Source organism: Miniopterus schreibersii (genome assembly GCF_964146895.1).
Source record: "Miniopterus schreibersii genome assembly, chromosome: 11".
NCBI classification, from domain to species: domain Eukaryota; kingdom Metazoa; phylum Chordata; class Mammalia; order Chiroptera; family Miniopteridae; genus Miniopterus; species Miniopterus schreibersii.
The window spans coordinates 4,070,212-4,097,310 of NC_138111.1; the positions used below are offsets into that span (position 1 = coordinate 4,070,212).

At 59.1% G+C, this 27,099-nt stretch overlaps 1 protein-coding gene across 1 annotated transcript; it reads left to right on the plus strand.

Annotated features, from left to right (window-relative positions):
- The first annotated feature begins 35 nt into the window (after window positions 1-35).
- ADAMTS13 (ADAM metallopeptidase with thrombospondin type 1 motif 13) lies at window positions 36-26,923 on the plus strand. Its single transcript, XM_081151565.1, has 31 exons — window positions 36-118; window positions 1,756-1,911; window positions 2,224-2,290; window positions 3,624-3,763; window positions 4,022-4,105; window positions 4,381-4,505; window positions 4,614-4,760; window positions 6,349-6,489; window positions 7,338-7,500; window positions 8,288-8,392; window positions 8,726-8,877; window positions 8,985-9,048; window positions 11,223-11,349; window positions 11,813-11,961; window positions 12,326-12,446; window positions 12,765-12,845; window positions 13,860-14,041; window positions 15,541-15,676; window positions 15,772-15,901; window positions 16,583-16,765; window positions 17,671-17,830; window positions 18,439-18,559; window positions 19,548-19,677; window positions 19,767-19,946; window positions 20,554-20,736; window positions 21,831-22,035; window positions 22,790-23,108; window positions 23,602-23,748; window positions 23,884-24,060; window positions 25,205-25,389; window positions 26,227-26,923. Exons 2-31 carry the CDS (start codon window positions 1,816-1,818, stop codon window positions 26,410-26,412), a joined length of 4,386 nt encoding a protein of 1,461 aa, XP_081007691.1. The 5' UTR covers window positions 36-118; window positions 1,756-1,815; the 3' UTR covers window positions 26,413-26,923.
- The last annotated feature ends 176 nt before the right edge of the window (window positions 26,924-27,099 follow it).

Below are 27,099 nucleotides of genomic sequence, written 5' to 3' on the forward strand. Positions count from 1 at the left end.
AGCCCTCGCCTCTAGTTCCCCACTCGGGGGACCAAGGCGGGGTTCTTCGCCCGCACAGGCAAAGGGTCGCTACCCCAGCGAGCGGCGTTCAGGTCCGGCGACCTAGGATTGGGTTAGGGTAAGCCCGGGACCTCACGAGATCCGGGATGGGGATGAGAAACGGAGGCGCCGGAAGGGAACTGGGGGGGGGCCTCTGTCGGGGTAGCACCGCGGCTGGGCCCGCAGAGCGCCGAGGCGCAGGCGGCCGCAAGGGGGCGCTGGGCGGCCAGGCTTCGAGGAGCCCGCGCGGTGCCCGCCCCGCTCAGCCTCACCTGGCATCTACCTGGGGAGTCGGGAAACTGAGGCCCAGGAGCGGGAAGGAGAAACCCCGGCCCCTTAGCCCGGCTTACCAGAGCCACGGGGCTGCGGAGGCACTGCGGCCATCCCCGATAATGGCAAAGCGCTGTAAGAATCGCTATTTACTGCTTTATGTGACGAGAATAAGAAGTTGCGGGCACTCCACGCCTGCCCGGGACCAGACCTGGACAGCAACGCGGATCAGGCCTCCGCTTCCCTAAAGTTTCCACCCGAGCCTCTGTGTGTGTGAGGGGCCTCCAGGGAAACACAGATAATGCATCAACACGATAATTTGTGTAGTGATCAACAGAGATGATAACAGGAGATGTAGTAGAGGTCGGCAGGGGTTAGGTTACCAAACAAAACGCAGGACGGCCCGAGAAACAGGGCTTTCAGATAAAGGATAATTTTTAGTGGAAATACATCCATGCAGTGGTTGCAATATTTGGGGCATACTTATACTAAAATAATTATATATATATAACTTGAAATTCAGATTCAACTGGCCGTCTTGCTTTTTATTTTCTAAATAAGGCAAGCCCACCTGGACGGCCACTTAGGTGCGGTCCTGAGGGAAGGCCTCTTTGGGGAGGTGACGTTGGAGCTGAAACCTGAATAAGAGGCCAGGGGTCCGAGGGACAGCAAAGCGTTTGATGTATTTGAGGGGTGAAAAGCAGGCTGGCGCGGCTGAAGCTCTGTGAGCAAAGGGGGAGGGTGGCGATGCAGGCAGAGGGCAATATAGAGCCTGGGAGGCTGCAGGCAGGAGTCTGGACACTTGATCCTCAGGGCAAAGGGGAGATTGTTTTAAAGCTGGGGAGTGACGCCGGCTGACTGCCGCTCTTTGTGGGAAATGGGATGGGGAGTGAGTGAGACAGAAAACACAGACCAGTTGGGAGCCAATTACAGACACCCAGACCCCTGACACTGCGGCTGGGCTTAGGGCCATGTGTCAGTCTGGGTCTGCAGGAAGCACAGCATTGACGGGGTGGAATGCCTGTGAAAGATAAAGGGGGGTGCGGCTCTGGCAGGGGAGCCTCAGGCACAGAATGGGCAACAGCTGAGTGAGGAGGTGTAGTGGGGGGCCTGCAGCACGGGTGAGGAAGGGAATGAGGAGAGGACAGTGGACAGGCCACGGAAAGTAGAGGTGTCAGCAGAGAGCTTGTCGGAGCCTGGAAGTTGGTGAGAGCCAGCCCGCAGCCCCAGCGTGCTGCCTGTGTCCACAGCTGCAGGCCCCTGCGCCGGGGCTCCGTCCTGGGGATTGGGCACCTTGGTCCAGCCCCCTGCCAGGGCGCAGGGCCCGGTGGGTGCTCTGAGCCAAGGCCCAGGCTGCAGCAGGAGGAGCCTGCAGCCGGCTGCCCACCCCCAGGCCCCTGCCGGGAGGAAGTTCCCAAGAGTAAACAGCCCGATGGTCCCGCCCAGCGGGGTCTGTCGCTTTCCACAGGGACCTGATTTCCAGACATCTCCCCGGCTTTGCTGAGGATGAGGGAGATTCACCCCTGGGGGACGTGCCTGTGGGGCATTCTCACCTCTGCGGTCCTCCTCCTGGGCTGCTGGGGACTCCCCGATGTTCAGAAGGTGGGTGAATGTACAGGAGCGCTGGGGAGCTGAGCTTTCTGGGTGCTGAAGCGGGTCCCTGGGGGGAGAGGTGGCTGCGTCCAGCAGAAGGGGGGCGGGTTCTTTCAGCTTTGGGCTCGCACTGGGTGGAGGAGTCTGCGCCTGGGGTTTCAGGGGTTGCAGGGTGCTCACTGAAGGTGCTGACTCAGGACTGTCGGCTCACCCGGTGAAGGGCAGACCCTACCCCTCCATCCTCACTGGTCTCCGAGTTCCCTCCCCCGTCTCGCCTTGGCCGCTTCCCACCTCCCTGGTGTGTCTTCCTCTCTCCTGCAGGGATTTCTTCAGGCCTTGGAGCCCCGGGAAGTGACTTCTTACTCAGGCCCTGGTGCTACCTTAAAAGGTACCTGTTCTCACATTTCTTGGCGAGGGGAGTTTCCCCGAGCCTGGGGGTACCTCACCCTTGACTCAGGGAGCTGGGATTTTTGGTGGCTGTGCTGGGAGGAGGTCAGAGCCACTGCCACCGCCCCACTAATGAACTCTGTTACTTCCTGCGCGTTCTGGACCCAGCAGGGTTCTGACCCCGGGGTTCTGCTCAGTATCTCAAGCGCAGTCACTAATTGGCTGGTCCCTTCCGCTCCTGGGCCTCCCTTGAGCTGACTGATTTTCAGGAGCCCTGTGGTTTCTGGCCATGGATGTAAATATTTATCTCTTCTGTGAGAATCAGGGTAGGCGCAGGGTCCAGTCCCAGCCAAACCCTTTCCCCGTTGTTGGAGGGCTGTGTCCATGCACTTCTCCCTGGTAGATACACTGGTGACTTGGATCAAAAGACTGGTGAGGACCAGAGGCAGGGTGGGCTAGTGGTCAGGCAAGAGAATTAGGGGTGTCCCATTGTAACTGATCTCTCCGTGGTGAGATGCACACTGACCAAGGTTTGGGGCTGTGCTGGGGGTGGGGTAGGAGGGTGGGGGCATTGCGGGGAGACATATGTTTCTGGAGGACCAGGGGTTATGCTTTCTTGGGCTTTACTTGCCATCTCGGGGTAACCCTGTTCTCTAGTATATGCCCAGTGTGGGGTTTTGGGGTGACCAGAAGGACATAAAAGCCACACAATAGCTCCCGCCCAGGCCCCACACTGTCATCCATGCCCCAAAATATCCAGTCACTAATAGGATCAAGGTCCTTTGAGCTCAGCCCTGCCCTCGAGATGTCTTGAGAAGGCTGTCCTCCTAAGACCCAGCAACTTCTCCCGTTAGCAGGCCAGGTGCCACCAGTTCTAACAGTCACAATATAGTGACATGTGAGAACCTGGGACCTCTCAACCCTCTGAGCGCGTTTACTTCTGAGGGGTCGGGAGGACACAGATGTCCTAAATCTGTTCGTGGGTGTCTGAGGATGCTGAGAGGCTGGCTCCAGGAAGACCAAGGTGGGGCTGTGAGGGGGAGGCACAGGGCCAGCCACTCACCCAGCTGTCACCGTGCCCAGGAGGCAGGTATTCTCATATTCCCCCACATCCCCACAAGAAATTGGGGATCAGGCCTAACAGCCCCCTAAGTGGTAAGTGGCAGAAACAGGGCTCTGCCACTGTGTCTCCAAGCCCAGGAGCACAGGGTGACAGAGAGGCCTGGCCGTGGGGAACATGAGGGCCATCAGGACGGCTGACCGGGCAGCTAAAGCCACAGTCCACCTGCTACCTAGAAACTTCCATCTCAGCTCGCCTGCTCGTCCCTTGCCAGGCCCTCCTTCCTCTCGCCTCCGGAGACACGCTGTGGAGGGGAGCGTCCTGCACCTGGAGCTGCTGGTGGCCGTAGGCCCTGATGTCTACCAGGCTCACCAGGAGGACACGGAGCGGTACGTGCTCACCAACCTCAACATGGTGAGTGCTCTGCCGGGCAGCGCTGGGCGAGGGGAGAGGGGCTCCCGACGCCATGAGCAAGGGGAGGGTGCCAGAGCACATCTGCCTATCCCTCTGGCTGTCTCCCAGCTCAAAGACCAGCATTTTGGGTGCACCCCCCAGCCATGCTGAGGGAGCATCCTTTCCAGGCCCTCTCCCCAGTGGTCCCTGGAAGTCAGGAGCTGCTGGGGGCCAGCTACCCCCACCCACGTCTTACCTCTCCCACCTGCCCTTCCACAGGGGTCGGAACTGCTGAGGGACCCATCCCTGGGGGCTCAGTTCCGAGTGCACCTGGTAAAGATGATCATCCTCACGCAGCCCGAGGTGGGTGCCGAGCTGGAAGCCCAGGGTCTCTGGAAAACCCGTTTCTGTCCTGTTTACCCTCTACCTGGTGCCATAGAGCCTGGGTGATGGCAGAGCTTCCAGCCAGATCTGGACCCGGATCCCAGCTGTGGCCGTACTTGGCACTGCTGAGCCTCTGTCTCCTCATCTGTAACGTGGGACTGGAACAGGGTCGTTATGGGGACTGAGGCCTGCAGCAGTCAGCACCCTGCTTGGTGTGGGTCCAGTAAATGCAGGCTCTGCCACTGCTCCCCCAGGATGCTCCAAACATCACAACCAACATCACCTCCTCACTGTTGAGCGTCTGCAAGTGGAGCAGGACGGTCAACCCCCAGGACGACAGGGACCCCGGGCATGCTGACCTGGTCCTCTACATCACCAGGTAGCCTGCTGGGAGCTGCTCCCTTGGCCTTCCTGCTCCCTGCACAGGTGGCCCGGGTGGCAGGCAGGCACCTCAGCACTGCCCAGTTGTCTATTTTCTGTTCCTGAGGTTTGACCTGGAGTTGCCTGATGGTAACCGGCAGGTTCGGGGAGTCACCCAGCTGGGGGGCGCCTGCTCCTCCTCATGGAGCTGCCTCATCACTGAAGACACCGGCTTCGACCTGGGGGTCACCATTGCCCATGAGATTGGACACAGGTATATGGCCCCACAAGCTGTCCCCAAGCTCAGGCCAAGGAGCTGACCTGGGCCCCTGGGAGGGGAGGTCGAGGCTGGCAGTGGGCCCTGGACAGAGCCTGTGCTGGAAGGAGCCTGTGCCCTTGACCCCAGTGGACCAGGGAGTGTGTGTGGGGGGGTAAGGGCTGGGAAATCTGATGCTTCATGATTACTGAATCATTAAAGGAAACTTTTTTAAAAGCAAGCAGAATTAACTTAGCAATCAGAAAATAAGGTTTGGAGGAAATTCAGTTAAAGAAAAGCTAAGCTGTAAAAATTATCCCAAATCCCACCATGTAGAACTAACATCTGTTCATGTTTTATATTTAATTTTAGTCTTCACACACACAGAGTTTTTTATTTGAAAAAGAGGATTAAACTGTGTGTTGGTTTACCTGCTTTTTTTTTTTTTAATCCCAAGGATATGTTTTATTGACTATTTTAGAGAGGGAGGGGGAGAGAGAGAGAAGAAAACATTGATGTGAGAGAGAAACATCAAGAGGTTGCCTCCTCTACTCTCGCCCCAATGGAGGTTCGAACCCGAAACCTGGGTAAGTGCCCTGACCGGGAACGGAGCCCAAAACCTCTTGGTGCATGGGAGGATGCTCGAACCACCTGAGCCACCTGGCCAGGGCTGTTACCTACTTTTTTATGCAACAATATGTTTCTCCCAGGTCTTTAAAAATATTTTTTTCTATGCCCTGTTAATTTATTTAAGCAATCCCCTATTTGGATATTTAGGTTGTTTCCAGATGTTTCCAGTTATGAACATTATGCATCTTGTGGGCAAATCTCTGCTCCTACCTCGTATCGCCTACCCAAGGCGGTGGGTTCTTTGCTTTTAGGTTTTCAGTCCTTTAATTATGAAAGTAACACTCGCTGCAAAATTCAAGTAGTATACAGACTCCTGAAGTAAAGAAATGAACCTGTTCTCCATCTTCCTTGCCGGCCTGCCCACCCCTGCAGTCCCTCTGAGTGCTTCTGGGGAACCCTGCACCCCCACCCCCCAGGGCAGCCCAGCTGTTGTCCCCAGCTCGGCCCACAGCAGCTCCACCTTCCTCCCGCCCCTGCGTCTCCCCTTGATGCCCCCCCCCCCGCCCCCATCACAACTCCACGTGTTGTTTGGAGGGAAAGGGTCTTGGAAACCATCCCTTCGCACTGGGAGTGGGAGGGAGGTCAGAGGTCCGCACATTTTCTCCAAACGCACTGCACAGTTAGTCCACGAACTTGACAGAGCCAGTCCCCAGATCCAGAAAGTGATCTTGGGCGGGGCACCCCAGGGTCCCGGAGCCCCACCCTCCCCAGACTTATAACGCCAGGGGTTCGTTTGCCCTGCACATCGCTAAAGCCTCTTGGCATTTATTAACCCAAAGCTGGCAGGAGCCAGCCACCTGCCCAGCCTGGCAGGAAGCCGGGGCAGGGCGGCCGCGTGACTCGCTCTACCCGCGGGGTGAGCTGGTGGCCCACTTTCCTCGCGCTGTGGCCCGACAGTGCCCCGGCCGGGTAGGGGGGACCCCGGCCCGCGCCCCGCGCCCGGCCACGCTGATCTCAGCGCCCCGCCCCCGCGCAGCTTCGGCCTGGAGCACGACGGCGCGCCCGGCAGCGGCTGCGGGCCCAGCGGCCACGTGATGGGGACCGACGGCGCCGCGCCCGCCCGAGGGCGCCTCGCGTGGTCCCCCTGCAGCCGCCGGCAGCTGCTGCACCTGCTCAGGTAGCCACACCTCCCCACCCTCCGCCATCTGCCTGCACCCAGCCCTCCATCCCACCCGTTCCTGTGCCCACCCTTCCGTTCCCCCCCATCACTCCCGTCCCTTCGCGCACCCGCTCTCAGTCCCTCCCCTCCCTGCGTCCGGCCGCCGCCCGCCGCGCGCCCCTCCCAGGACCCCTCCATCGCGCCCCTCCCAGGACCCCTCCATCGCACCCGCCCCGCGCCCCTCCCAGGATAGCCCGCTCCGCGCCCCTCCCAGGATAGCCCGCCCCGCACCCCTCCCAGGATAGCCCGCCCCGCACCCCTCCCAGGACCCCTCCATCGCACCCGCCCCGCGCTCCTCCCAGGATAGCCCGCTCCGCGCCCCTCCCAGGATAGCCCGCTCCGCGCCCCTCCCAGGATAGCCCGCCCCGCGCCCCTCCCAGGACCCCTCCATCGCACCCGCCCCGCGCTCCTCCCAGGATAGCCCGCTCCGCGCCCCTCCCAGGATAGCCCGCCCCGCGCCCCTCCCAGGATAGCCCGCCCCGCACCCCTCCCAGGACTCCTCCATCGCGCCCGCCCCGCGCTCCTCCCAGGACCCCTCCATCGCGCCCGCCCCGCGCTCCTCCCAGGACCCCTCCATCGCACCCGCCCCGCGCCCCTCCCAGGATAGCCCGCTCCGCGCCCCTCCCAGGACCCCTCCATCGCGCCCCTCCCAGGACCCCTCCATCGCCCGGCCCCTCCCTCTTCTCTGGCACCACCTCCGCTCGCTGCGCCCAGCCCTGCCTCCGTTGGCGGGGGCACCGGCTGAACACGCCTATCCCCCCTCCCCCCACGCCCCCCACCCGCGCCCACCCCGGGCCTTGTCACAGCGCAGGACGGGCGCGCTGCGTGTGGGACCCGCCGGGGCCGCAGTCCGGGCCCGCGGGGCGCCCTCCCGAGGCACACCCGGGGCTCTACTACGGCGCGGACGAGCAGTGCCGCGTGGCCTTCGGCCCCTCCGCGGTCGCCTGCACCTTCACCCGGGAGAACCTGGTGAGTCCCCGCAGCGTGCGGTGGGTGCTGGCCATCCCGTCCCTCCTGGAGGCCCCCTCTGCCCGCATCCAGCAGCCCCCTCCGGGCGGCGCACGCCCCGAGGTGCGCCGTGGGAACCCTGGGCCAGGCTCTCAGCTGCCTCTCAATCCCCAAGCTTTGGGCCGGGGCTCCACGTCTGCGTTTTGACTGGGGCACGGCCCCTGAGCCCATGATCCTTGATTCTAAATAGGCAGGTTCCAAGGGCTTGCAACCCAATGGGAGCTGGAGGGCTTTCCAGAGGAGGTGACCCCGCCGAACCCTGCAGCAGGCGCCAGCTGGCAGGGGGCGGGGTGAAAGGAGCAGGCACCCCAAAGACAGACTTTCTCCCAGGGCCACACCGCACGCCATGGGCCCCAGGCACTTTTGCCTCTGTGGGCCCCTTCCTCCGTGCAAAATATTAAGAATTATAGCTCAGTGTTTTTATAAAACATATAAACTTTCATGTGTGTTAGTATAAAAACAGATATGTTAATATTATAAACTAGAACATTTTCTTTGATCTGAAAACTTACTTTTTTCTTCTGATGTTAAAAGAAATGAAAACACTTTCACGGGTCCCTAAAAGGACTGTGGGCCACCGTCCCTGTTCCTGATGGACAAGTCAGCCATGCTCATCCTCCCGGCCACCAGTGTCACAGAGCAGTGTGGCTGTCACTGTGCCCTGCAGCCTGGGAGGGACAGTGAAGGCCGGACACTGACCTAACAGGCCCTGGCGGCCCCTGTGCTGGCCACCTGCCTCTCTTCTTAGGACATGTGCCAGGCTCTCTCCTGCCACACAGACCCGCTGGACCACAGCAGCTGCAGCCGCCTCCTCATTCCCCTCCTGGACGGGACAGAGTGCGGCCTGGAGAAGGTCCGAGCGGGGAGCGAGGGAGTGTATGTGAGCCTGTGTGAGGGTGTGTGGGAGCATGTGAGTGTGCGTGAGCATGTGTGCATGTGTGCTCATGCATGCTTGTGCAGGGCACCTGTAGCCTGGCAGCCCTGATTCCTGGGGTGGGAGACAGGAGGACACAGTAAGCCAGGGCAGAGGGCCCTGGAGCTGACCTTGGTCACCTGGTCAGGAGTGGTGGGCAGCAAGATGCCGCATGTGCACTGTGGCTGTGACCCCTGGTGTGAGGTGCCCACAGGTGTGGGGTGCTTGCAGGGTGCCCGTGGGAACAGGAGATTGACTGTCCTTCTCTTGTAGTGGTGCTCCAAGGGTCACTGCCGCTCCCTGGCAGAGCTGACCCCCATGGGGGCTGTGCACGGGCACTGGTCAGCTTGGGGTCCCCCCAGTCCTTGCTCCCGCTCCTGCGGAGGAGGTGTGGTCACCAGGAGGCGGCAATGCAACAACCCCAGGTATGGGGGTGGGTGGGGGAAAGGTTGGGGGAGGGTGGTGGCTCATTTTCCCTGGTTGGGCATCTGTGGGTCACTTCTTACCCCTTGCATCTCCTGGACATTTTCAGACCTGCCTTTGGGGGGCGTGCATGCGTAGGTGCTGACCTCCAGGCCAAGATGTGCAACACCCAGGTAGGCCTGCTTCCCGGGCAGGGCGACAGGGGCAGGTGGCAGCTTGGGCCCTGGAGGAGCTGAAGGACCAGGGTAGCTGTAATTTGTGGTTCACACCAGAAATTTTGAGAGTGAAGGGGGTGCTACTAACACCTACACTGGGGCCATAGTGTGTACACCAGGACTGTCCCATGCCTGAGAAGAGGGACCCTGAAGTGTCCTCTCCCTGCCCAAATGCCGTCTCCTTTCAGGGCACCCTGGTATTTTCAGTGAGAACACCCCTCCCTCCCTCCCTTCCTCCCTCCTCAGTAATACAATTCAGCACTGTGAAGCCACTGTGATTCTTTTAGTTATAAATGCAGATGAATTTCACATGGCATGAAATCAACTTAATTTAAAGTGCAATTCAGTGGCATTTAGTACATTCACAATATTGTGCAACTACAACCTCTGCCTAGTTTCAAGGCATCCCTATCACCCCAGAGCGAGACCCGGGATCATTAGCAGCCACTCCCATCCCTTCTCCCTGAGCCCGTGGAACCACTAGTCTTCCCGTCTCTATAGATTTGCCTGTTCTGGGCAATTCCTATAAGCGGGAGCATACAGCTCCTGGTTTCTTTCACTTGGCATCATATTTTCAAGGCCCATCCATGTTGTGGGTGTCGGTGCTTTGCTCCTGTTCATGGCTGAGTAACAGTCCATTGTCTGGATGGACCACATTTTGTTCATCCATTCATCCTGTGATGGACATTTGGGTTGTTTCCACTCTTTGGCTGTTGTGAATAGTATTGCTCTGAACCTCTGTGTCCGTGAACCTGCTTGAGTCCTGTCTTCGGTTGTTCTAGGTATACACCTAAAAGTGGATTTTCTGGGTCACGCAGTAATTCTGTTTAGCTCTTTGAGGAACCTCCAAACCTCTCCCACAGCAGCTGACCCATGTCACATTCCCACAAGCAGTGTGCCAGGGGTCCGGTTTCTCCACGTGCTCTCCGGCACTTATCGTCTGTGTTTTTTTAATCCTCACCTGAGGATATGTTTTTATTGACTTTAGAGAGAGAGGAAGAAAGCGAGAGGGAGAGAGAGAGAAACGTCGATGTAAGAGAGAAACATTGATTGGTTGCTTCCCGCATATGCCCTGACTGGGGATCAAACCCAAAACCTAGGTATGTGACCTGACCAGAAATTGAACCCAAAACCTTTTGTTGTACAAAATGATGCCCCAAACAACTGAGCCACCCGGCCAGGGCTAATTGTCCATGCTTTTTATTTAAAAAAAAAAAAAATATTTTTATTGATTTCAGAGAGAGGAAGGGAGAGGGAGAGAGAAACATCAATGATGAGAGTCACTGATCAGCTGCATCCTGCTCGCCCCCCACTGGGGATGGAGCCCGCAACCCGGGCATGTGCCCTGACTGGGAATCGAACCGCAATCTCCTGGATCATAGGTCAATGCTCAACCACTGAGCCACACCACCAGGCTAATTGTCCATGTTTTTTTATCACGGCCGTTAGAGTGGGTGTGAAGTGCTGGACTGATTGCGTTGACATTAGGATTTGCATGTGGTGAGACCTTTCCTCCCCCTTTCTCCAGGCAGACCCTGGAGGCCAGACCTGGAGGGAGTCTTCATCTGGGGCATGGGGGTGGGGGTCGCCTGTGTGGGGCATCTGTGGCCCTTGGCCCTGCTTAGCGGGTCCACTCCGATCCTTTTCTCTCAGATGCCTTGGCACTGAGGCTCTTGCGGCGAGGCCCTTTGCCAGGACTTTTCTAACCACCTGCCTCTAGAGGCACATGCGTGGTGAATAAATAAAGACCCTGTTCTCTGAAGTTTGGGCTCCTGGGTCCAAGAGCAGTGTTCTTTGCCCCACTTTCCTCTGTGCTGCTGGGTGGTAGTCCCTGTCCTGAGTCCTCACAAATTCTCCTGGAATTCCCCTATCAGCAGAAAGAGACTCCTGTCACCCCACTTCACAGAGCAGGGAACTGAGGTGCAGCCGGGAGCCAGGCTCAAACCCTTAGTCTGGCCCTCACACTGCAGGGTGCCTCACTGTCTCCCAGTGGCAAGGGTCCCCTGCTCTAGGTCCTCTGCCCTAGAACCCCCTGCCCCAAGAGCCCCCTGTCAGAGCCCCCCATCCTGGGGCCCCTGCCTGAGCCCTACACCCCAGGCCCCTTCTGTGCTTGTCCTCTGCTCTCTGGCCAGGCCTGCGAGACGACCCAGCTGGAGTTCATGTCTGAGCAGTGTGCCGAGACCGAGGGGAAGCCTCTGCACCTCTCCCCCGGCAATACCTCCTTCTACCGCTGGGGCCCTGCTGTGCAGTACAGTCAAGGTGGGGCCTGGGGCTGCAGAGGGGAGCCAGGCGAGGGCGGGGAGAGTCGGCCCCCATCGCTCCATGCTGTTGACAGCAGGACTCAGGCTCAGACTGTGCATCAGAGGGACCATGGAGCCATCCTGGCAGGCCCCCTGTAGCAGGTCATCTCTGAGTCTTGGTTTCCCCATCTGTAAAGTGGGGATAAGAGCAGCATCTCACTGCTCAGGCTGCTGGAAGGACTCAGTGAGATGACGCAGGGGAAGCACCCAGTGTGCTCCTTGGATCATCGCTCAGTAGTGTGTATTACATCGTGGTTGCGATGCTGCTTCAGGGGGAAAATAGGATCCCACCCTGAATGCCGAGGGTGAAGCTAGGCAGGGCTGGTGGGGCGAGGGCCCCCAGGAGCATGCTTTGCGGGGTCACTGCCCTCCCTGCTCCCTGCCACCCTGCATCAGTGTTCCTTGTCCCTCTGCCTTCCCAGGGGATGCTCTGTGCAGACACATGTGCCGGGCCGTTGGCGAAAGCTTCATTGTGAGGCGTGGGGACAGTTTCCAGGATGGGACCCGATGTGTGCCAAGTGGCCCTCGGGAGGACGGGACCCTAAGCCTATGCGTGTTGGGCAGCTGCAGGGTAGGCACCTGAGGGCATCGTGTGCTTTTCTGTCCCCTGTGGCCCCAAGGCCTGTCCCAACAAAGCCAAGACATAAAGGCCTCTCCTGGGGACGAAGTCTGTGGGCTCTGGCCCCGTGAAGCTTCAGCAGTCTGCACGGGGAGACGCTGGAACAAAGGGTAGACCTTGGGGTCAGGTGGGGGTTATGATCTGCGCTTTGACCTGGGGCGAGTCATTTAAGCTTGCTTCCTGAAGGGACATCAGATGCTCTAAAACTGGGCCCAGTTGGTCATGTGAATCTGAGAAGCTCGGAGCTGTGTGCATCAGGGGGGCTGCCCTTCAATGACATGCAGCTGGGTCTCACCTGCCACTCCCCTTTGCACAGACATTCGGCTGTGATGGCCGGATGGACTCCCAGCAGGTGCCAGATGTGTGCCAGGTGTGTGGAGGGGACAACAGCACGTGCAGCCCACAGAACGGCTCTTTCATGGCCGGAAGAGCCAAAGGTAGGGGAGGCCCCCAATCCCCAAGAAGCCCTGGCAGCCCAGAGCCTTGGTGCCCGATGACCAGGCTGGGGTGGGGTGGGATGGGGGTCCACACGTTTGCTCAGCCCTGGAACCTCCTAGCAGGCCTCAGCTTCCACCCTCCACTTTGCCAGCCTGGCCTTGATTGCCCCCTGTGACGGGGGCCTCACTGCTGCTTGAGGCAGCCCCGCACATTGAGAACTTTTGGTGTTGAGGCCCTTTTTGTGGTAACACTGAAATCTGCTCCCTGACTGTGATGTAGGTGACTGAGCCCACCCACCCTCCTCTGCTTCCTCCTAGAGTATGTCACATTCCTGACGCTCACTCCCAACCTGACCAGTGTCTACATTGCCAACCACAAGCCTCTCTTCACACACCTGGGTGAGTTGGCCAGAGGATGCCCACTAGAGTTAGCCAAACCTCGAAGGTTTGAGGGCATGGTCCCCAAGATGCCTGCACTGCTGACTCCACCTTCAAGTTTGGAGGTTCCCCAAGCCACCATCAGATTGGACTGCTCACTAGGACTCCCAAAACTCAGAGCTGTTATGCTCACGGTTATGGCTGAAAACAGGAAGGATACAGAATAAAACTAGCCAAGGAAGAGACGCCCAGGGCAGGGTCTGGGAGGCTCCATGTCCAGCACGGAAATGTGACATGCATGGAGTCCTGACAACCGCGGTTGCTCACCCAGGCTCAGTGTCCCGTTTTCTCCGAGCTTTGTTATATAGGCACAATTGGTTCATTGACTGACTGATCGATTGAATGTTCACATGGACGATCTCAGTCTCCAGGTTGACTGATGCCATGTGACCCAAAGGCCCTAGACCATGTGTTTGGTCTTTCTGCTGTAGCCAGACCCCATCTTAAACAGAGACACTCCTATCGGCTGACACAGGTTTCCTCCCGGAAGCCGAGGACAAAGGCCAGACCTGTCTTTGGGCAGAGCCAACTTTTTCACTAGTCAGTGCCACTATGGGACTTCGTGTCCAGGGGACACCCACACCTGACCTTTGAACCCAGAGTGGGGCTCCTGCCTGCTGTCCTTGAGCCCCTGAGCCTGCCTGTAGAGCTGGTGTGAGTACACCTGGTGAGCGAAGGCAGCCCACAGTGCTCACTAGGTGCTGGAAGGCGGCACAGAGTCGCTGCTATGAGGAAGCCTGCTGTGGTCAGACCCCTGTGTGTACCTTGAAGGGTGTGCCTTGCAGAGACCAAGACATAGGAGGACCTGCTCCTGGGGGTTGGGGACTCGGGAGGACAGTTGCAGATGTGGCCATGGAGGTTACATCCCGTTGGCCCATTTCCTAAACCAGGACCTCTTCCATGAAAGAGGGTGGAGCCCACCTCCCTTGGGTGTGGGGGGCTCTGATGTGCTGACGGGCTTCACTCCCCCCACAGCAGTGAGGATCCGAGGGCGCTACGTGGTGGCTGGGAATTTAAGTATCTCTCCCAGCACCACCCACCCCTCCCTCCTGGAGGACAGTCGAATTGAGTACAAAGTGACCCTCACTGAGGACCGGCTGCCCCGCCTGGAGGAGATCTTCATCCGGGGACCCACCCAGGAAGACATAGAGATCCAGGTGACCAGGAAGGCCTCCTCCAGGGGCTCCCTGTCTGTCCGTTCATTCACTCACTCGTTCACTCAGCGGTCACTGGGAGGACCCACAGAGCCCCTGGAGCTCTGGCAGTGGGTGAGACGGAGAGCCCTGAGCAGGGCCCAGACGGCTTCCCCGGGGAGGGGCAGCAGGGCTGGGTTCTGAGACGAGCTAATGCTCAGGCCAGCCAGGCGGGAAGTGTCCCGAGAGCACAGGAGAGGTAATTAGGAGGAATGAAGGAAGGGGACCCTTCAGGCAAAAAGTCTAGAGGGCGGGGCAGACCTTGAGGGGCCTTCCTGGCCAGGTGAGGAGTTGGGCTTCCTCCTGGGCATCCCGGGGGCTCCTGAGGGGCTCTGTGCAGTTGGAGTTGGGATGGGGCCTTTGTCAGGCCTGGTTGGAGGACGGTGTAGGGAGCGAGACAGTGGGGGAGGCTGGTTGGACCAGTGCCAAGATTAGAGACCCAAGGGGGTAGGATCAGGGAGCATCCCTCCAGGAACAGTGGCAGCCCAGGAGCTGAAAGCAGGGTGAGCTGGGGTCAAGAGCCCCGGCTGTGGGCTCAGGTGCGCTAGAGTTCGAATCCTGGCTCTGCAGGAACTTGGACAGCAGATTTAACCTTTCTGAGCCTCAGTTTCCCCATCTGAAAAATGGGATGGAGCATACCTATACTGTAAAGTTGCTAAGATTTGTTTTTAAATAACGTACATTAAGTGTGTGGCAGAGTCTGGTGCCCAATGTGGGTGCCATGAGAGGTGGCCATGCTTCAAAGTGTGTGCCAGTTTGGATCTTGAAAGTGTCCAGAGGACTGGGGATGCCCCATTATGATGCTGGGGAAGTAAGGCCCCCAGAAGGTCCGGGATAAAGGGCCGGGCACTGTGAGGGCCTGACTGGAACCTGAGCATTCCCTTCCCAGGCTTTGCCATTCTCAGGCAAAGATGCTGGGCTGCCCAGATTCTCATCCTGACTCCCTGATGCTGTGTGCGTCATCTGGGCCTCAGTCTCCCCCTCTGTAGAATGGGATCACAGTCCTGCCTCCAAGGGTCAAAGCATGTTTCAGGAGTTATCTGCCCCTTCCTGCTGACCGCTCAGTCCTCACCTCCTGCTGATCCCACCCCCGGGCTCTTGCCTGGGCTCCCCTCTGTCTGAAGGCCCCGTCACCCCCCTCTGCTCCATGTCCCCAGAAGCTCCTTCCTGACCTGCCCTACCCCTAGCAACCTATACCCTTTCATATTGCTATCCTGCACCTGCCAGGCACTTTAGGATTATCTGTCACCACCCCACCCACTGGGAGCTCCTGGAGGCTGGGACAGTGTCCCGTTTGCTGTGCTGTCCCCAGAACCTGGTGTGCAGTCAACATTAGTTATGGCTTGCTGAGCAAAATAGTACAGGGATGGAGGAGTGAAAAGTCGAAGGCCTTCGGGGGTGGCGATGACAGTGACCCTCAGGGAGCTCACTGGGTAAGGCCTGAGCCCACCGTCCTTGTGCAGGTATACAGGCGCTATGGCGAGGAGTATGGCAACGTCACCCGCCCAGACATCACCTTCACCTACTTCCAGCCTAGACTGCGGCAGGCCTGGGTGTGGGCCGCCGTGCGGGGGTCCTGCTCGGTGAGCTGTGGGGCAGGTGAGGCCTGGGCCAGGTGAGGCCCGGGGCAGGGCTTGCCCGAAGCCTGGTTTGCCCCCGGTGTGGAGGTGGCCTAGCCCCCCTCTTCCTCACAGGGCTGCGATGGGTGACCTACAGCTGTCTGGACCAGGCCAGGAGCGAGTGGGTGGAGGCTGCTCAGTGCGGAGGGAGCCCGCAGCCGGCGGCCTGGTCAGAATCCTGCAGCCCTGGACCCTGCCCCCCATAGTGAGTGCTGTCTGCGGATCCCGGGTGGGTCAGAATGGCTGCGGGGCTCTCCCCTGGACCGTGGGGCCCTTGCCTCATGGTCTGGGCAAGGCAGCTTTTGTGTATGTTATCGCTTAGTACTGGATACTGCCCTATGAGGCGGGTGCTGTCAATGTCCCCATTTTGCAGGTGAGGACACTGAGCCTCAGGTAGACACAGGTGACAGTGACCACACCTGATGTACCCTGTCTGCGGGCAGCACACGCCCTCTTTGGGCTGAGGTGGTCCCTAACATGGAGATGGTCACCCTACCTGGGAGGGTTGTGGGGGAGACTCAGGGAGGTAACCTCGTAGAAAGCACCTGATGGAAAGTACCTGGCTATCGCTGGCCAGGCAGGTGTGGTTGGTAGGAGCATAACGTCAGGGACAAAGCTGTTCCTGTTAGGTGCAGGGCTGGGGCAGCTACCACCTGCACTTTTATACAGGTGTCCTCAGACTCAGGTGCAGCTTGGGGACACCTGGAGAGCTAGAGGGCGGGCCGGATGTCCCTGTGCAGTGTTCAGGTACCCGAAGGGTCATGGGGCCCAGCCCAGACCAGGGAAGTGAGTCAGCTGGACAGATCTGTCTGCCTCTCACCCTGTCCCCCTGAACCAGCCTGGGGACGTGGCTAGGGGCCTGACACTCTGTCCCTCTCTTCCTCAGCTGGGCAGCTGGAGACTTCGGCCCATGTAGCGCCTCCTGCGGGGGAGGCCTGCGGGAGCGGGCAGTGCGCTGCATGGAGGCCCAGGGCCACCGTCTGAGGACGTTGCCCCCGGCCCGGTGCCGAGCGCTGGCCCAGAAGCCAGTGGTGGTAGAAACCTGTAACTCCCAGCCCTGCCCCCCCAGGTGAGCGCCGAGTCTGGGGCAGATTCTCTCTGCCAGGGCCTGTCCCTGCACTGAGCCCTGCCCCTTCTGAGTGACACCTTTGCCCAAGGCCTCTAGCCAGGGGCCACCATCCTGGGTGATAGGCAGTAGTGGCCCAGAGTTAGGGATGCCAACTTCAGGAAACCCTGGACTTAATTTCTCTCTGAAGTTCCCAAGTCCCTACTCAGGGAGGGGTTGTGAGGACCAAGTGAAGCCACGGCTGTGAAGCAATAAATGTCACTTCGTCATTACTGTCATCACTTCCCTGGTGTCTTTTGTCCCCTTGGTGCCCAAGCTGACAGTGGCTTATCATTCTGACTTACTGCTAATTAGCTGGGTGACCAAGGCAAGTCCCCTTCCTCTCTGGGCCCCACTGGGGAGGGAGTTGGCCTGGGTCCCTGGTGGCCCACACTTGGCTCCGGGCTCCTTTTCACCTCTGTAGTCCACAGCAGACATAGGGATCACCACTCGCCCACTGAGGGCTGCTCCTGCCTCAGAATCCTTCTCAACACAGCTCTCCAGGCAGCCACTGCCTCTCCGGGTTGGCACCATGGAACAATTTTCTGTCCCTGACCTGGGTGATCGGATTGCATCTGACACATGATTCTCAGCACCTGCTGGGCAGTGGGAGCCATGTGGTTATCTGGCGGGAGGCCCACCTTCGCCTCTGAAAGGCCGAAGGGTCAAGCCTGTGTCACTGCGCCCTGGTGCTGAGCAGTGTCCACCACAGTTGGTTGGCACTTCAGGGAGAAGCCCTGGGCTTCCTTTGTGGGGCCCCTCTGTGGGTTCTTGGATCCTGGGGAGCAGGTTCTCCCTGCCCCAGTGGCCAGGCTGCACAGACAGCCTGATGGCAGAGGCAGGGCCTGATGGCTGTCTTGTGCCATCAGGTGGGAGGTGTCAGACGCATGCTCCTCAGCCTGTGGAGCAGACCTGGCCGTACAGAATGTCACGTGCGTGCAGGCAACAGATGGCCCAGAGGCACCAGTGACTGCTGAGCCCTCCTCTACAGACAAGAAACCAGCTGCCCTCGAGCCCTGTATGGAGGTGGTATGTCCTCCGGGTTGGGGCCATGGGAGTGTCCTGGGAATGGGGGTGGCTATTGGGTCCTTGTCTGGGAGAGAGAATGGGGAGCCCTGGGTTGGCCTCATGGCCAGAATGGGAAGACTATCCTTCTGCAGGGCTGCTGTCTGCCGGATCCCTGGTCCAAGGATAAACTTAGAAACAGAGCTCAGGGTCCATTGGGAAGCCCCCGTCCCCATAACAAGCCAGGCTGAGGGGACCCAGGCCCTGTTAGAATGCTGCCCTTTCCCGGCTGCACGGAGAAACACTGCCAGGCTCCCACCTAGTGTCCAGGGGCTCGAGGCTGGGTGCTGTTGCTTTTAGACAAAGGTGTTGGCCAATCCAGCTTCTGAGCCCCAGCTCTCAGTCCTGCCCCACAGTGACCACTCACGCTGATGCAGAGCCCAAGGTAGGGCGTGTGGTGAAGGCATCCCCTGGGGGCCGGAGAGCAAGTCTTCCCAGCCAGGATCAGCAGGGAGGGACAGCCCCTGGGGTGCTTGTGACCACTTCTTTCTCCTGAAGAGATTGCGCCAGTTGGGGCAGAGGTCTGGAGGTGGGGTGCCCAGAATAACCAGCTTGTTGCTTGCCCCCTACAGCTGGACCTCCAGCCTCCGGGGATGGAGGCTGCATCCCCATCAGGCAGTACCAGGCTGGGGGCTCCCGCTGCACACGTGTGGACTCCCCTAGCAGGGCCGTGCTCCGTCTCCTGTGGCAAAGGTGAGGCCCCTGAAGACCAGCACTTGTTAGCTAATTCTTACCTGCCTACATTTTGCTTGGTTCTGAAAAGCATTTGGAGTAGCTTTCTGAAAATTCCAACCATGCAAGCACATGACACAGTGTACAAGGAGATTGGGGCAAAGCGCAGACAGCCATGTAGCATTTTCAGTGATTGGTGGAAAGATGGGAAGATCATAAAACCCAGCATATTGGCACCAAAAGCATATTTCTTTTTAAAAAAAAATATATTTTTATTGATTTCAGAGAGGGGAAGGGAGAGGAAGAGAGAGATAGAGATAGAGACATCAATGATGGGAGTCATTAATTGGCTGCTGCCTGCACATCCGCTACTGGGGATCAAGCCCAAAACCTGGGCATGTGCCCTGACCAGGAATTGAACCTCAGTCTCCTGGATCCTAGGTTGATGCTCAACCACTGAGCCACGCCGGCCAGGCAAACATATTTCTTAAGATCCAGAAAAGCTGTGAGAGATGCGCCCCAAATTTAGCTTTGAGTTCCTGGTGGCCAAACCAAAGAAACAAAATTGATCCTAAGATACACAGTGTTCTTTAAACGTCCCCCCTACCAACTTGCTCAGTAAAACTTTAGCACGTTTAGAATGGAGACCACAGATTTATTTTGAGGATGCTCCCAATATGTTCATGACAAACACAGTGAGAGGTGTTCATATAGCCGTTCTTATACCCCTTCTCAGTAAATAATAGCAGCTACTATGAGCACTTACTATGTATCAGGCACTTCATATCTCCCCTTTAAAAATTTTTATACATATCCCTGAAAGTTAGGCATCAGTATATGAGAAACCCTGAAGCTCAGAGAGGTTAGGTCATTTGTCCAATGTCACATAGCTGGTAAGTGGCAGGGCCAAGACTCAAACCCTCTGCTAGAGCTTTTCAGAGAGGTGCGCACTTGTGGTCCCGGTTGAGCCCTCCTCTTGGGGCACGGGGTCCCTGCTTCCTTCCTGCAGGCCACATGGAGCTGCGTTTCATGTGCATGGACTCTGCCCTCAGGACACCTGTCCAGGAAGAGCTGTGTGACCTGGCAAGCAAGCCGGCGAGCCGGCGGGAGGTCTGTCAGGCTGCCCTATGCCCGCCTTGGTGAGTGGGGAAGGAGACTGTGCACGGGGCAGCAGCCTGTGTCCCCTGTGGAGGAAGGAGTCCTACCCTTGGGTATGGTCTCCCTGCAGGTGGGAGACCCGAGCCTTGGCGCCATGCCCAGTGACCTGCGGAGGGGGACAGGTGCCGTTGGCTGTGCGCTGTGTGAGGTTGGACCGTGGACGCTACATCTCTTTACCTCACTCCAAGTGCTGGCCAGTGCCCCAGCCCGAACCCCTCGAGGCCTGCAGTCCGGAGCCCTGCCCCGCCAGGTGGGCCCTTCCCAGGGAGGCAGGTGGTCCTGGGGGGTTTCACGGGGCTGCATGTAGAGCGCAGGGCAGTGGATCCAGGATGCTGTGTGCGCACATTGTTGGTTGATGGTTCATTTTGTCATCGCCTGCTCTTTACTGAGCACCTACTGTGCCAGGCACTGTTCTGGCACCAGGGACCACAGCAGTGAACCAGACGACAAGCATCCCTGCCTCCCTGGAGCAGACGCTGGGGCCAAGGGGCGATGGATGATATATCAGGCAGAGACAGCTAGTGTGATGGGTGGTGATTGGTGCAACGTGGCACAGGTAGCGGGAGGCAGGTCCAGGGGGTGGTGGGGCTGGGATCCGCATTGGACACAGACATCTTAGCAGGATCCCCGGGGTGCCCTGCCCCTCCCACACTGCCTTTTGGACATATCTTTTTTGCCTCCCTTTCCCCTTCTGTAAAATGGGTTCTTCTGAATGTTCTGTCCACTGTGCCGTGCCTCTCAGCGGAGGGGTAAGGGTGACCCCCAGAGAGAGAGCCTCTCTAGGCCCTTCCTGGTGTGGGGAAGTGAGGGGGCCTCCTGGCTTCTCTGGGTCCTCTTCTGACTCCGGTTTGCCCCAGATGGCGGTACAAGCTGGCGGCCTGCAGCGTGAGCTGTGGGGGAGGGGTCATGCGGAGGATCCTGTATTGTGCCCGGGCCCATGGGCAGGACAAAGAGGAGGAGATCCTGCCGGATGCCCAGTGCCAGGGGCTCCCTCACCCAGAGCAGCAGGAAGCCTGCAGCCCGGAGCCCTGCCCGCCCAGGTCAGCAGCCCTGGGACGTCCAGCAGGTGGACTGAGCTCCTGGTGTGTGCAGAAGCCAGGCCAGGTGTCATGGGGACCCAAGGATGGCTCAGTGGCACGGCGCTGTTGGTTCTAATGGGGGTGTGGGTGTGGGTAGCGCTGGGGGAGCCCACGCAGGGCAGAATAGTGCTCAAGCCGGGGGGGCCCAGAGACCAGGCTGGAGCCCTCCCCAGGGGAGAGCAGACACTCACCACCACGCTCACAGTTCCTCCATGGCTTCCTCATTGTGCTCTTGCATTTTTAATAATGGAATGCTTTTCCATATCGTCCAGAAACGGCCGGAAAAGAAGGTAACAGACACCTATGTCCCCTACCAGATTTAATAGGTGTCACCATATTGCCACATTTCCCGCCCATCTGTCTCATTTTTAAAGAAACACGCCTACAGATGAGATCCATTTACATTTAACCCCTTGAACCGGTCTACGATTTATTTGGGGCATATTGCAAAGCTGGGAGCAAGCTTTATTTTTCTAAGTCACTGACCAGCAGTGCTTGTTGAATTTCTCCCGGCGGCCCCTTATCACGCCCTCAACCTTTGGGTCTGTTGGGGTCCATGTGGAGGTTTTCTACCACACTCTGTTGGCCCCCCTCCCCTATTCCTATCCCATATTAAATTGTCTTAAATTGGCAGCTTTATGACCCATTTACCATCCTACCAAAATGTCTGTTGATTTCGTTGCTTGTGCTAATACCCATTGGCCTTGTACCCCCACTTATTTCCACGTCATGTTTAGAGGTGATCTGGGATTTATGGGAATCGAACTGCGATCTCCCAGATCCTAGGTCGATGCTCAACTGCTGATCCACCCCCAGCCGGGCTGCTTAATTATTCTTAACAGCATCTGCCGCCTCCTAATATTTATTTCTGTTTATTGTCTTTCTTCCTTCAATGGCAGGGGTTTTCCAACCAGGCAATTCTGCCTTTCAGGGGACATGTAGCGATGTCTGGAGACATTTTAATAAATTGTCATGACCGGGGCTGGGAATGCTACTGGCATCTAGTGAGTGGAGGTGGGGGTGCAGCGTCTCTCTGGGGTCTTCTCTTCCTGCAGGTGGAAAGTCACGTCCCTTGGCCCATGCTCAGCCAGCTGTGGCCTAGGCACCGCCACACGCTCCATAGCCTGCGTGCAGCTGGACCAGGGCCAGGACGTGGAGGTGGACGGGGCGGCCTGTGCAGCTCTGGTGCGGCCGCAGGCCAGCATCCCCTGCGTCGTTGCGGACTGCACTTACCAGTGGCACGTCAGCGCCTGGACGCTGGTGAGTGCTGCGCCTGCAGCTGAGAGTGCGTCAGCTGAGGGGCCTCACGCATGGGACCCTGGGGAACTTTGAGTCATTGTGACTCCCTGAAAGGAGATGGAAAGCCGGGTTTGTTGGGAAGGGGCAGCCGGGGCACCTAGAGGTGGAAGACAGCAAGGCCTAGAGGCGTGGAGGGCAACCGGGCCTTAAGAGGCTCTGAGGTCTGGAGACACGGGAAGGTGAAGAGCTGACAACGCAGTTCCACACGGGTAGGCAGGCGCCATCCGGGCCCAGTGCCTCACAGGGCATGGGAACGCGGCAGTACATAGGGCTGGGTCCTTCTCAGAGGCTCACTCACGGTGTGGAGAGGGGCAAAGCAGATAGCCACCATGTGCCTTGGTCAGCAGGACCAGGGGCATCTGGGCCAGGGGAGAAGGGGGCTCGGACGAGGGCAGTGCAGCGCAGGAGGGCAGGGCAGACGGGCTGCGGGGACTGACAGGAGGAGTCCATGCTGCCTGATCCCTGCTCTAGGGTTTGGAGAGGCAAGGAGGCCTCAAGGGTGACACAGACGTGAGCTTGAATCCCTGTTCCTGCTCCCTGTGAGGCCCATAGGAGGTAACCTCCCTGAGCCTCAGTGTCCTCCTCTGTAAAACGGAGACAGGTACCCGCCTCCAGTGCTGTGCAAAGGTTATATCAGACCGTGCCTGGCCTGAGGTCACCTGTCCTTGTTACCCTCAGGAAGGGTCAGCTGACTCCTTTCCCTCTTTCCTGGCAGTGCTCTGTCTCCTGTGGGGATGGCATCCAGCGCCGGCATGACACCTGCCTGGGACCCCAGGCCCGGGGGCCCGTGCCAGCCGACTTCTGCCAGCACTTGCCCAAGCCTGCCACCGTGCGGGGCTGCTGGGCTGGGCCCTGTGCAGGGCAGGGGACACCCATCCTGGTGCCCCATGAGGAAGCTACTGCCTCAGGACAGACCACAGCTGGCCCTGCGGCTGCTTCCCCAGAGTGGCCCCAGCCCTGGGCCCGCCTCGTTTCCCCAGTGCCCCAGACTCAGGGGCTCCTACCGGCGCCCTGGGAAAGCCCTGTGGAGTCCAGTATGTTCCTTCCTCCTTTCTGTCTGGGCGCTGGCTGGCTGCAGGAGGGGTGGCAGAGGCATTGGAGATGTCCAGGGGGTTGTCCTGCGGCCACAGCTGTTGGGCCACTGGGATGTGTGCAGCTGGGCTGAAGGGATGGGCTTGGGAGGCCAGGCTCATGGCAAGCCCCTTCCTCACAGGCCAAGGGCAAGCTCACTTTCATCATCATCAAGGGAAGGTAACCTGAAGGTTTCAGAGTCAGACCCAAGGCCTGTGACCCAAAGCCAAGCACCACTTACACACTGCCTCCCTCTCGCAGAGCATCCAGAAATGGCTCTGTGCCCTGAATGGTGCCATCTGACCCCTGCAGCCCCCACCCCTGACCTGAGAAGGCTTCTGGCTGGGCGTAGGAGGATGTCAGCCTCCTTCCCCAGCGTGGAAAACCCCAGCCCTGCCCTGCTGGGAGTGCCCCACCCGGAAGCTCTGCTCACCTGTGCTCCTGCTCCCTGTCCAGGTCCCTGTGGCTGGCAGCACCTTGAGCCAACAGGAGTCATTGATTTGCGTGGCCCGGGGCAGGCTGACTGTGCAGTGGCCATTGGGCGGCCCCTGGGTGAGGTAGTGATCCTCCAAGTCCTTGAGAGCTCCCTCAACTGCAGCACGGGTATGTCTAGGGCCACGTGAGCACCTGCCAGTAGGCGGGAGGCTCGGGACCAAACTGGGCTCCTCTACCCCAGGGACACTGTGCCGCAGCCCTGGACTGGGGGTGCTGGGCCCTCACTGCTCTGCCACTTCTTAGGGGAGATGCTGCTGCTTTGGGGCAGGCTCATGTGGAGGAGGACTTGCAGGAAGCTGTCGGGCATGACTTTCAGTTCCAAAGCCAACACGCTGGTGGTGCGGCAGCGCCGCCTGCAGCCGCGAGGCGGAGTGGTGCTGCGGTTTTCCAGCCGGCCCGCCCCCGGGACCTTCCATAGAGGTAGGCAAGGCCCTGGAGCCTCCCCCACCCCCAGAGGCTGAATGAGTGGGTGCTGCTGCCAGCGGGGCGGTGGGCAAGGCAGACGGAGCTGAGCCGACCCAGATGAAGCTGTACGTTCCTGGACACCCCCAGCATCCCCACCCTGCAGTGGCCGGTGTCCATCTGCATGAGTGGTCAGCATGAGGTCTCAGGGTGTGTGCTTCACCGTTCCTCTCTGGGATGCTTCAGCGAGATGGGCAGAGGGGGACTCTGCCCATATCCTCACCCTGTCCTTCAGGCCACCATGCCCTGACCCTGGCACTCCTCTCCTTCACGATCCTTTAGGACCCTTCTGTGAGCTGCTGTCCCCAGCCCTGTTACCATGCACAGTCCTTTTGTCTCATCCCCCACAGAACAGGCAGTGTGCACATGCGCACGGGATGGCGTCCCAGGGACCCCTTGCTTTGCCCATGGCCCCGTCAGTGTCCTCAGGTAGCTCTCTAGGTTGCTTCTCAGGAGGCTTTCTAGGTTGGCCCTCTCCCAACAGCCCAAGCTGGCTGAAGGTGGCTTCCCCAGCCAGTACCAGAGGTTCCTGGGTCCCCCCTAGGCCTCAGGTGAGAAGTGGGACACTAAAGGGCTTCTTTCTCCTTAGAGATCTGACGATGCCCCCCCTGCTCCTCTGTGTGTAGCTAGGTGCTGAGTGGTCCAGGGGCCGACTGCCTGCCTGCCTTCTCATCGCTCCTCACTTCCCAGCCTCCCCACGCAGGTGCTTGCCTCAGGGGAGGCAAGAGGGGCTGCCGTGGGTTGGAGCCCATCCTTGTGCCAGGCTCAGTGTTAAGCACTTTTGCACGTGTGACTTTGCTGAGTCCTCCTAAAAACTACCCTGCCCATTGTCTGCTATCGTCCCCTTCACTTTAAAGAGGAGGGAATGGAAGCTCAGAGTGTTTAAAGTCTTTGCCTAGGATCACACAGCAGGAGGTGATAGAGATGGGGTTCAGTGGGGGCTTCTGCTTGGGAGTCCTGGTCTTGACCACAGCGCCATATTGTCCCCCTTACTTCTTCCCAGCTGTGAGCTGCCCTGGCCTCTGGCAGTAGAGGTCTTTCCAGGGCTCCTGTGTCCTTGAGATGGCCCACACCCAGTCCACCCACCTGCTCTCCCCTGCAGAATGCGACATGCAGCTCTTCGGACCCCGGGGTGAAATTACAAGTCCACTGATGAGTTCAGATGGGAGAAATGTGGGGGGCTGCCGCATCTTCATCGACGTGGCTCCGTGGGCCCGTATCGCCATCCACGCTCTGGCCACCGACATGGGCCCTGGAGCTGAGGGAACTGATGCCAGCTACATCTTGGTGAGGCTACCATGATGGCAACAGGAATGGCCTGAGTTTTGCTATGATTCTGGACAGCTGTCCCTGGGGACAAGGACCGGGGTGCTGGGCTAGACGACCCCCTGAGTTTACTTCAGACCCAAAACCTCAAAAGTAGTGAAAGAATGGGAGAAAAGAACTTCCTCCACTTACTCACCAACACTTGTTTACTGTGCTCCCTACAAGAAAGAGACAGAAAAGACCCTTTTTTTTCTTTTTTTAAAAATATATCTTTATTGATTTCAGAGAGAGGAAAGGAGAGGGAGAGAGAGAAACATCAATGATGAGAGAGTCATTGATCGGCTGCAGCCCGCAACCGGGGCATGTGCCCTGACTGGGAATTAAACCCTGACCTCCTGGATCCTAGGTCGACGCTTAACCACTGAGCCACAACCGCCCAGGCAAGACCCTTTCTAATGTAGACAGCCAGGTAACCCAGGACTGGAGCAAGATTTTAGGGTCTGATGAACTTTGCCAGAAGAGGGGGCCAACCCCTCCGGCCAGGAGCTTTCGTGTGTTCTGGGACGATTGTCCTCTGCAGGGTATCCGCTCCTCTGGATGAGGCAGCCCGACTTCTGGAATCCAGCAGAACTGGGCTCAAGTCCCGGCTGTGGCACCCTAGCCCTGTGCCCTGGGGGACGTGGTATGAGTTCTCTGAGCCTCAGTTTCCTGGGTAGGATAACAGTGTCCTCCTGATAGGGCTGTTGAGTGAGGGTTAAATGTGGCCCTGAGTGTACGATGCTTGTATGTTAAGGCTCCATGAACGGTAGCTAATGCTCATTTGTGGCCTGCCCTTCTGGGCGGCCCCTTTCCCCCCAGATCCGGGACATCCACAGTCTGAAAACGATGACATTCCGCGGGCAGCGAGCGCTCTACTGGGAGTCGGAGGGCAGCCAGGCCGAGATGGAGCTTAGCCAGGGCTTTCTGGAAACACAGGCCCGCCTGCGGGGCCAGTACTGGACGCTGCAGCCCAGGGCTCGGGGGCCCCGCAGTGCCCTGCCCTAGCTGCCTCGGCGGGCACACCCCGCAGTGCCCTGCCCTAGCTGCCTCGGCGGGCACACCCCGCAGTGCCTGCCCTAGCTGCCTCGGCGGGCACACCCCGCAGTCCCTGCCCTAGCTGCCTCGGCGGGCACACCCCGCAGCGGTCCCTGGGGCGCAGCGGGCGCCTCCGTCCAGGTGTGGAAGGGACAGTGCCCGGCAGCTCCGGGGTGCTCTCCGCTTCCAACGCCCGCCGATCTTCACTATCACCGTTAGCGCCGCCTCCGGCGTTCAGAACGTTAGGGGTGCAAGGGGGGGCTCTCTGGAAAGGCAGCCCCAGCCCTTCGGGGATCAATAAACGGAACGTGCGGTCTGACTGGCGTCTTCACGTGACCTGTCCCAGTCTGGCTTGAAAACCCGCTCGGCAGCACGGCGGGGACCCCCGGGCCGCCAGCGAGCCCCGGAACCGCTGCTGACCGGACCAAACCTCTCGCCGCTCCCACCCGCCTTCTTCCCACCCGGGAGCGAGGGGCGTGGAGCGTGGAGTCGCCGTAGGGCGCGGACGCCCACCTACCTGTTAATTCTCCGCGAAGTCCCGCCCCCGGGCTAGTCCCATTGGGCGGACCTGCCCACTCGGCGTCCTGCGCCACCCAACCAGCCCCCTATGCTAATGAGCACGAGCACCTCCTGCGCTACTCGCCGCGGCCCTGCGAG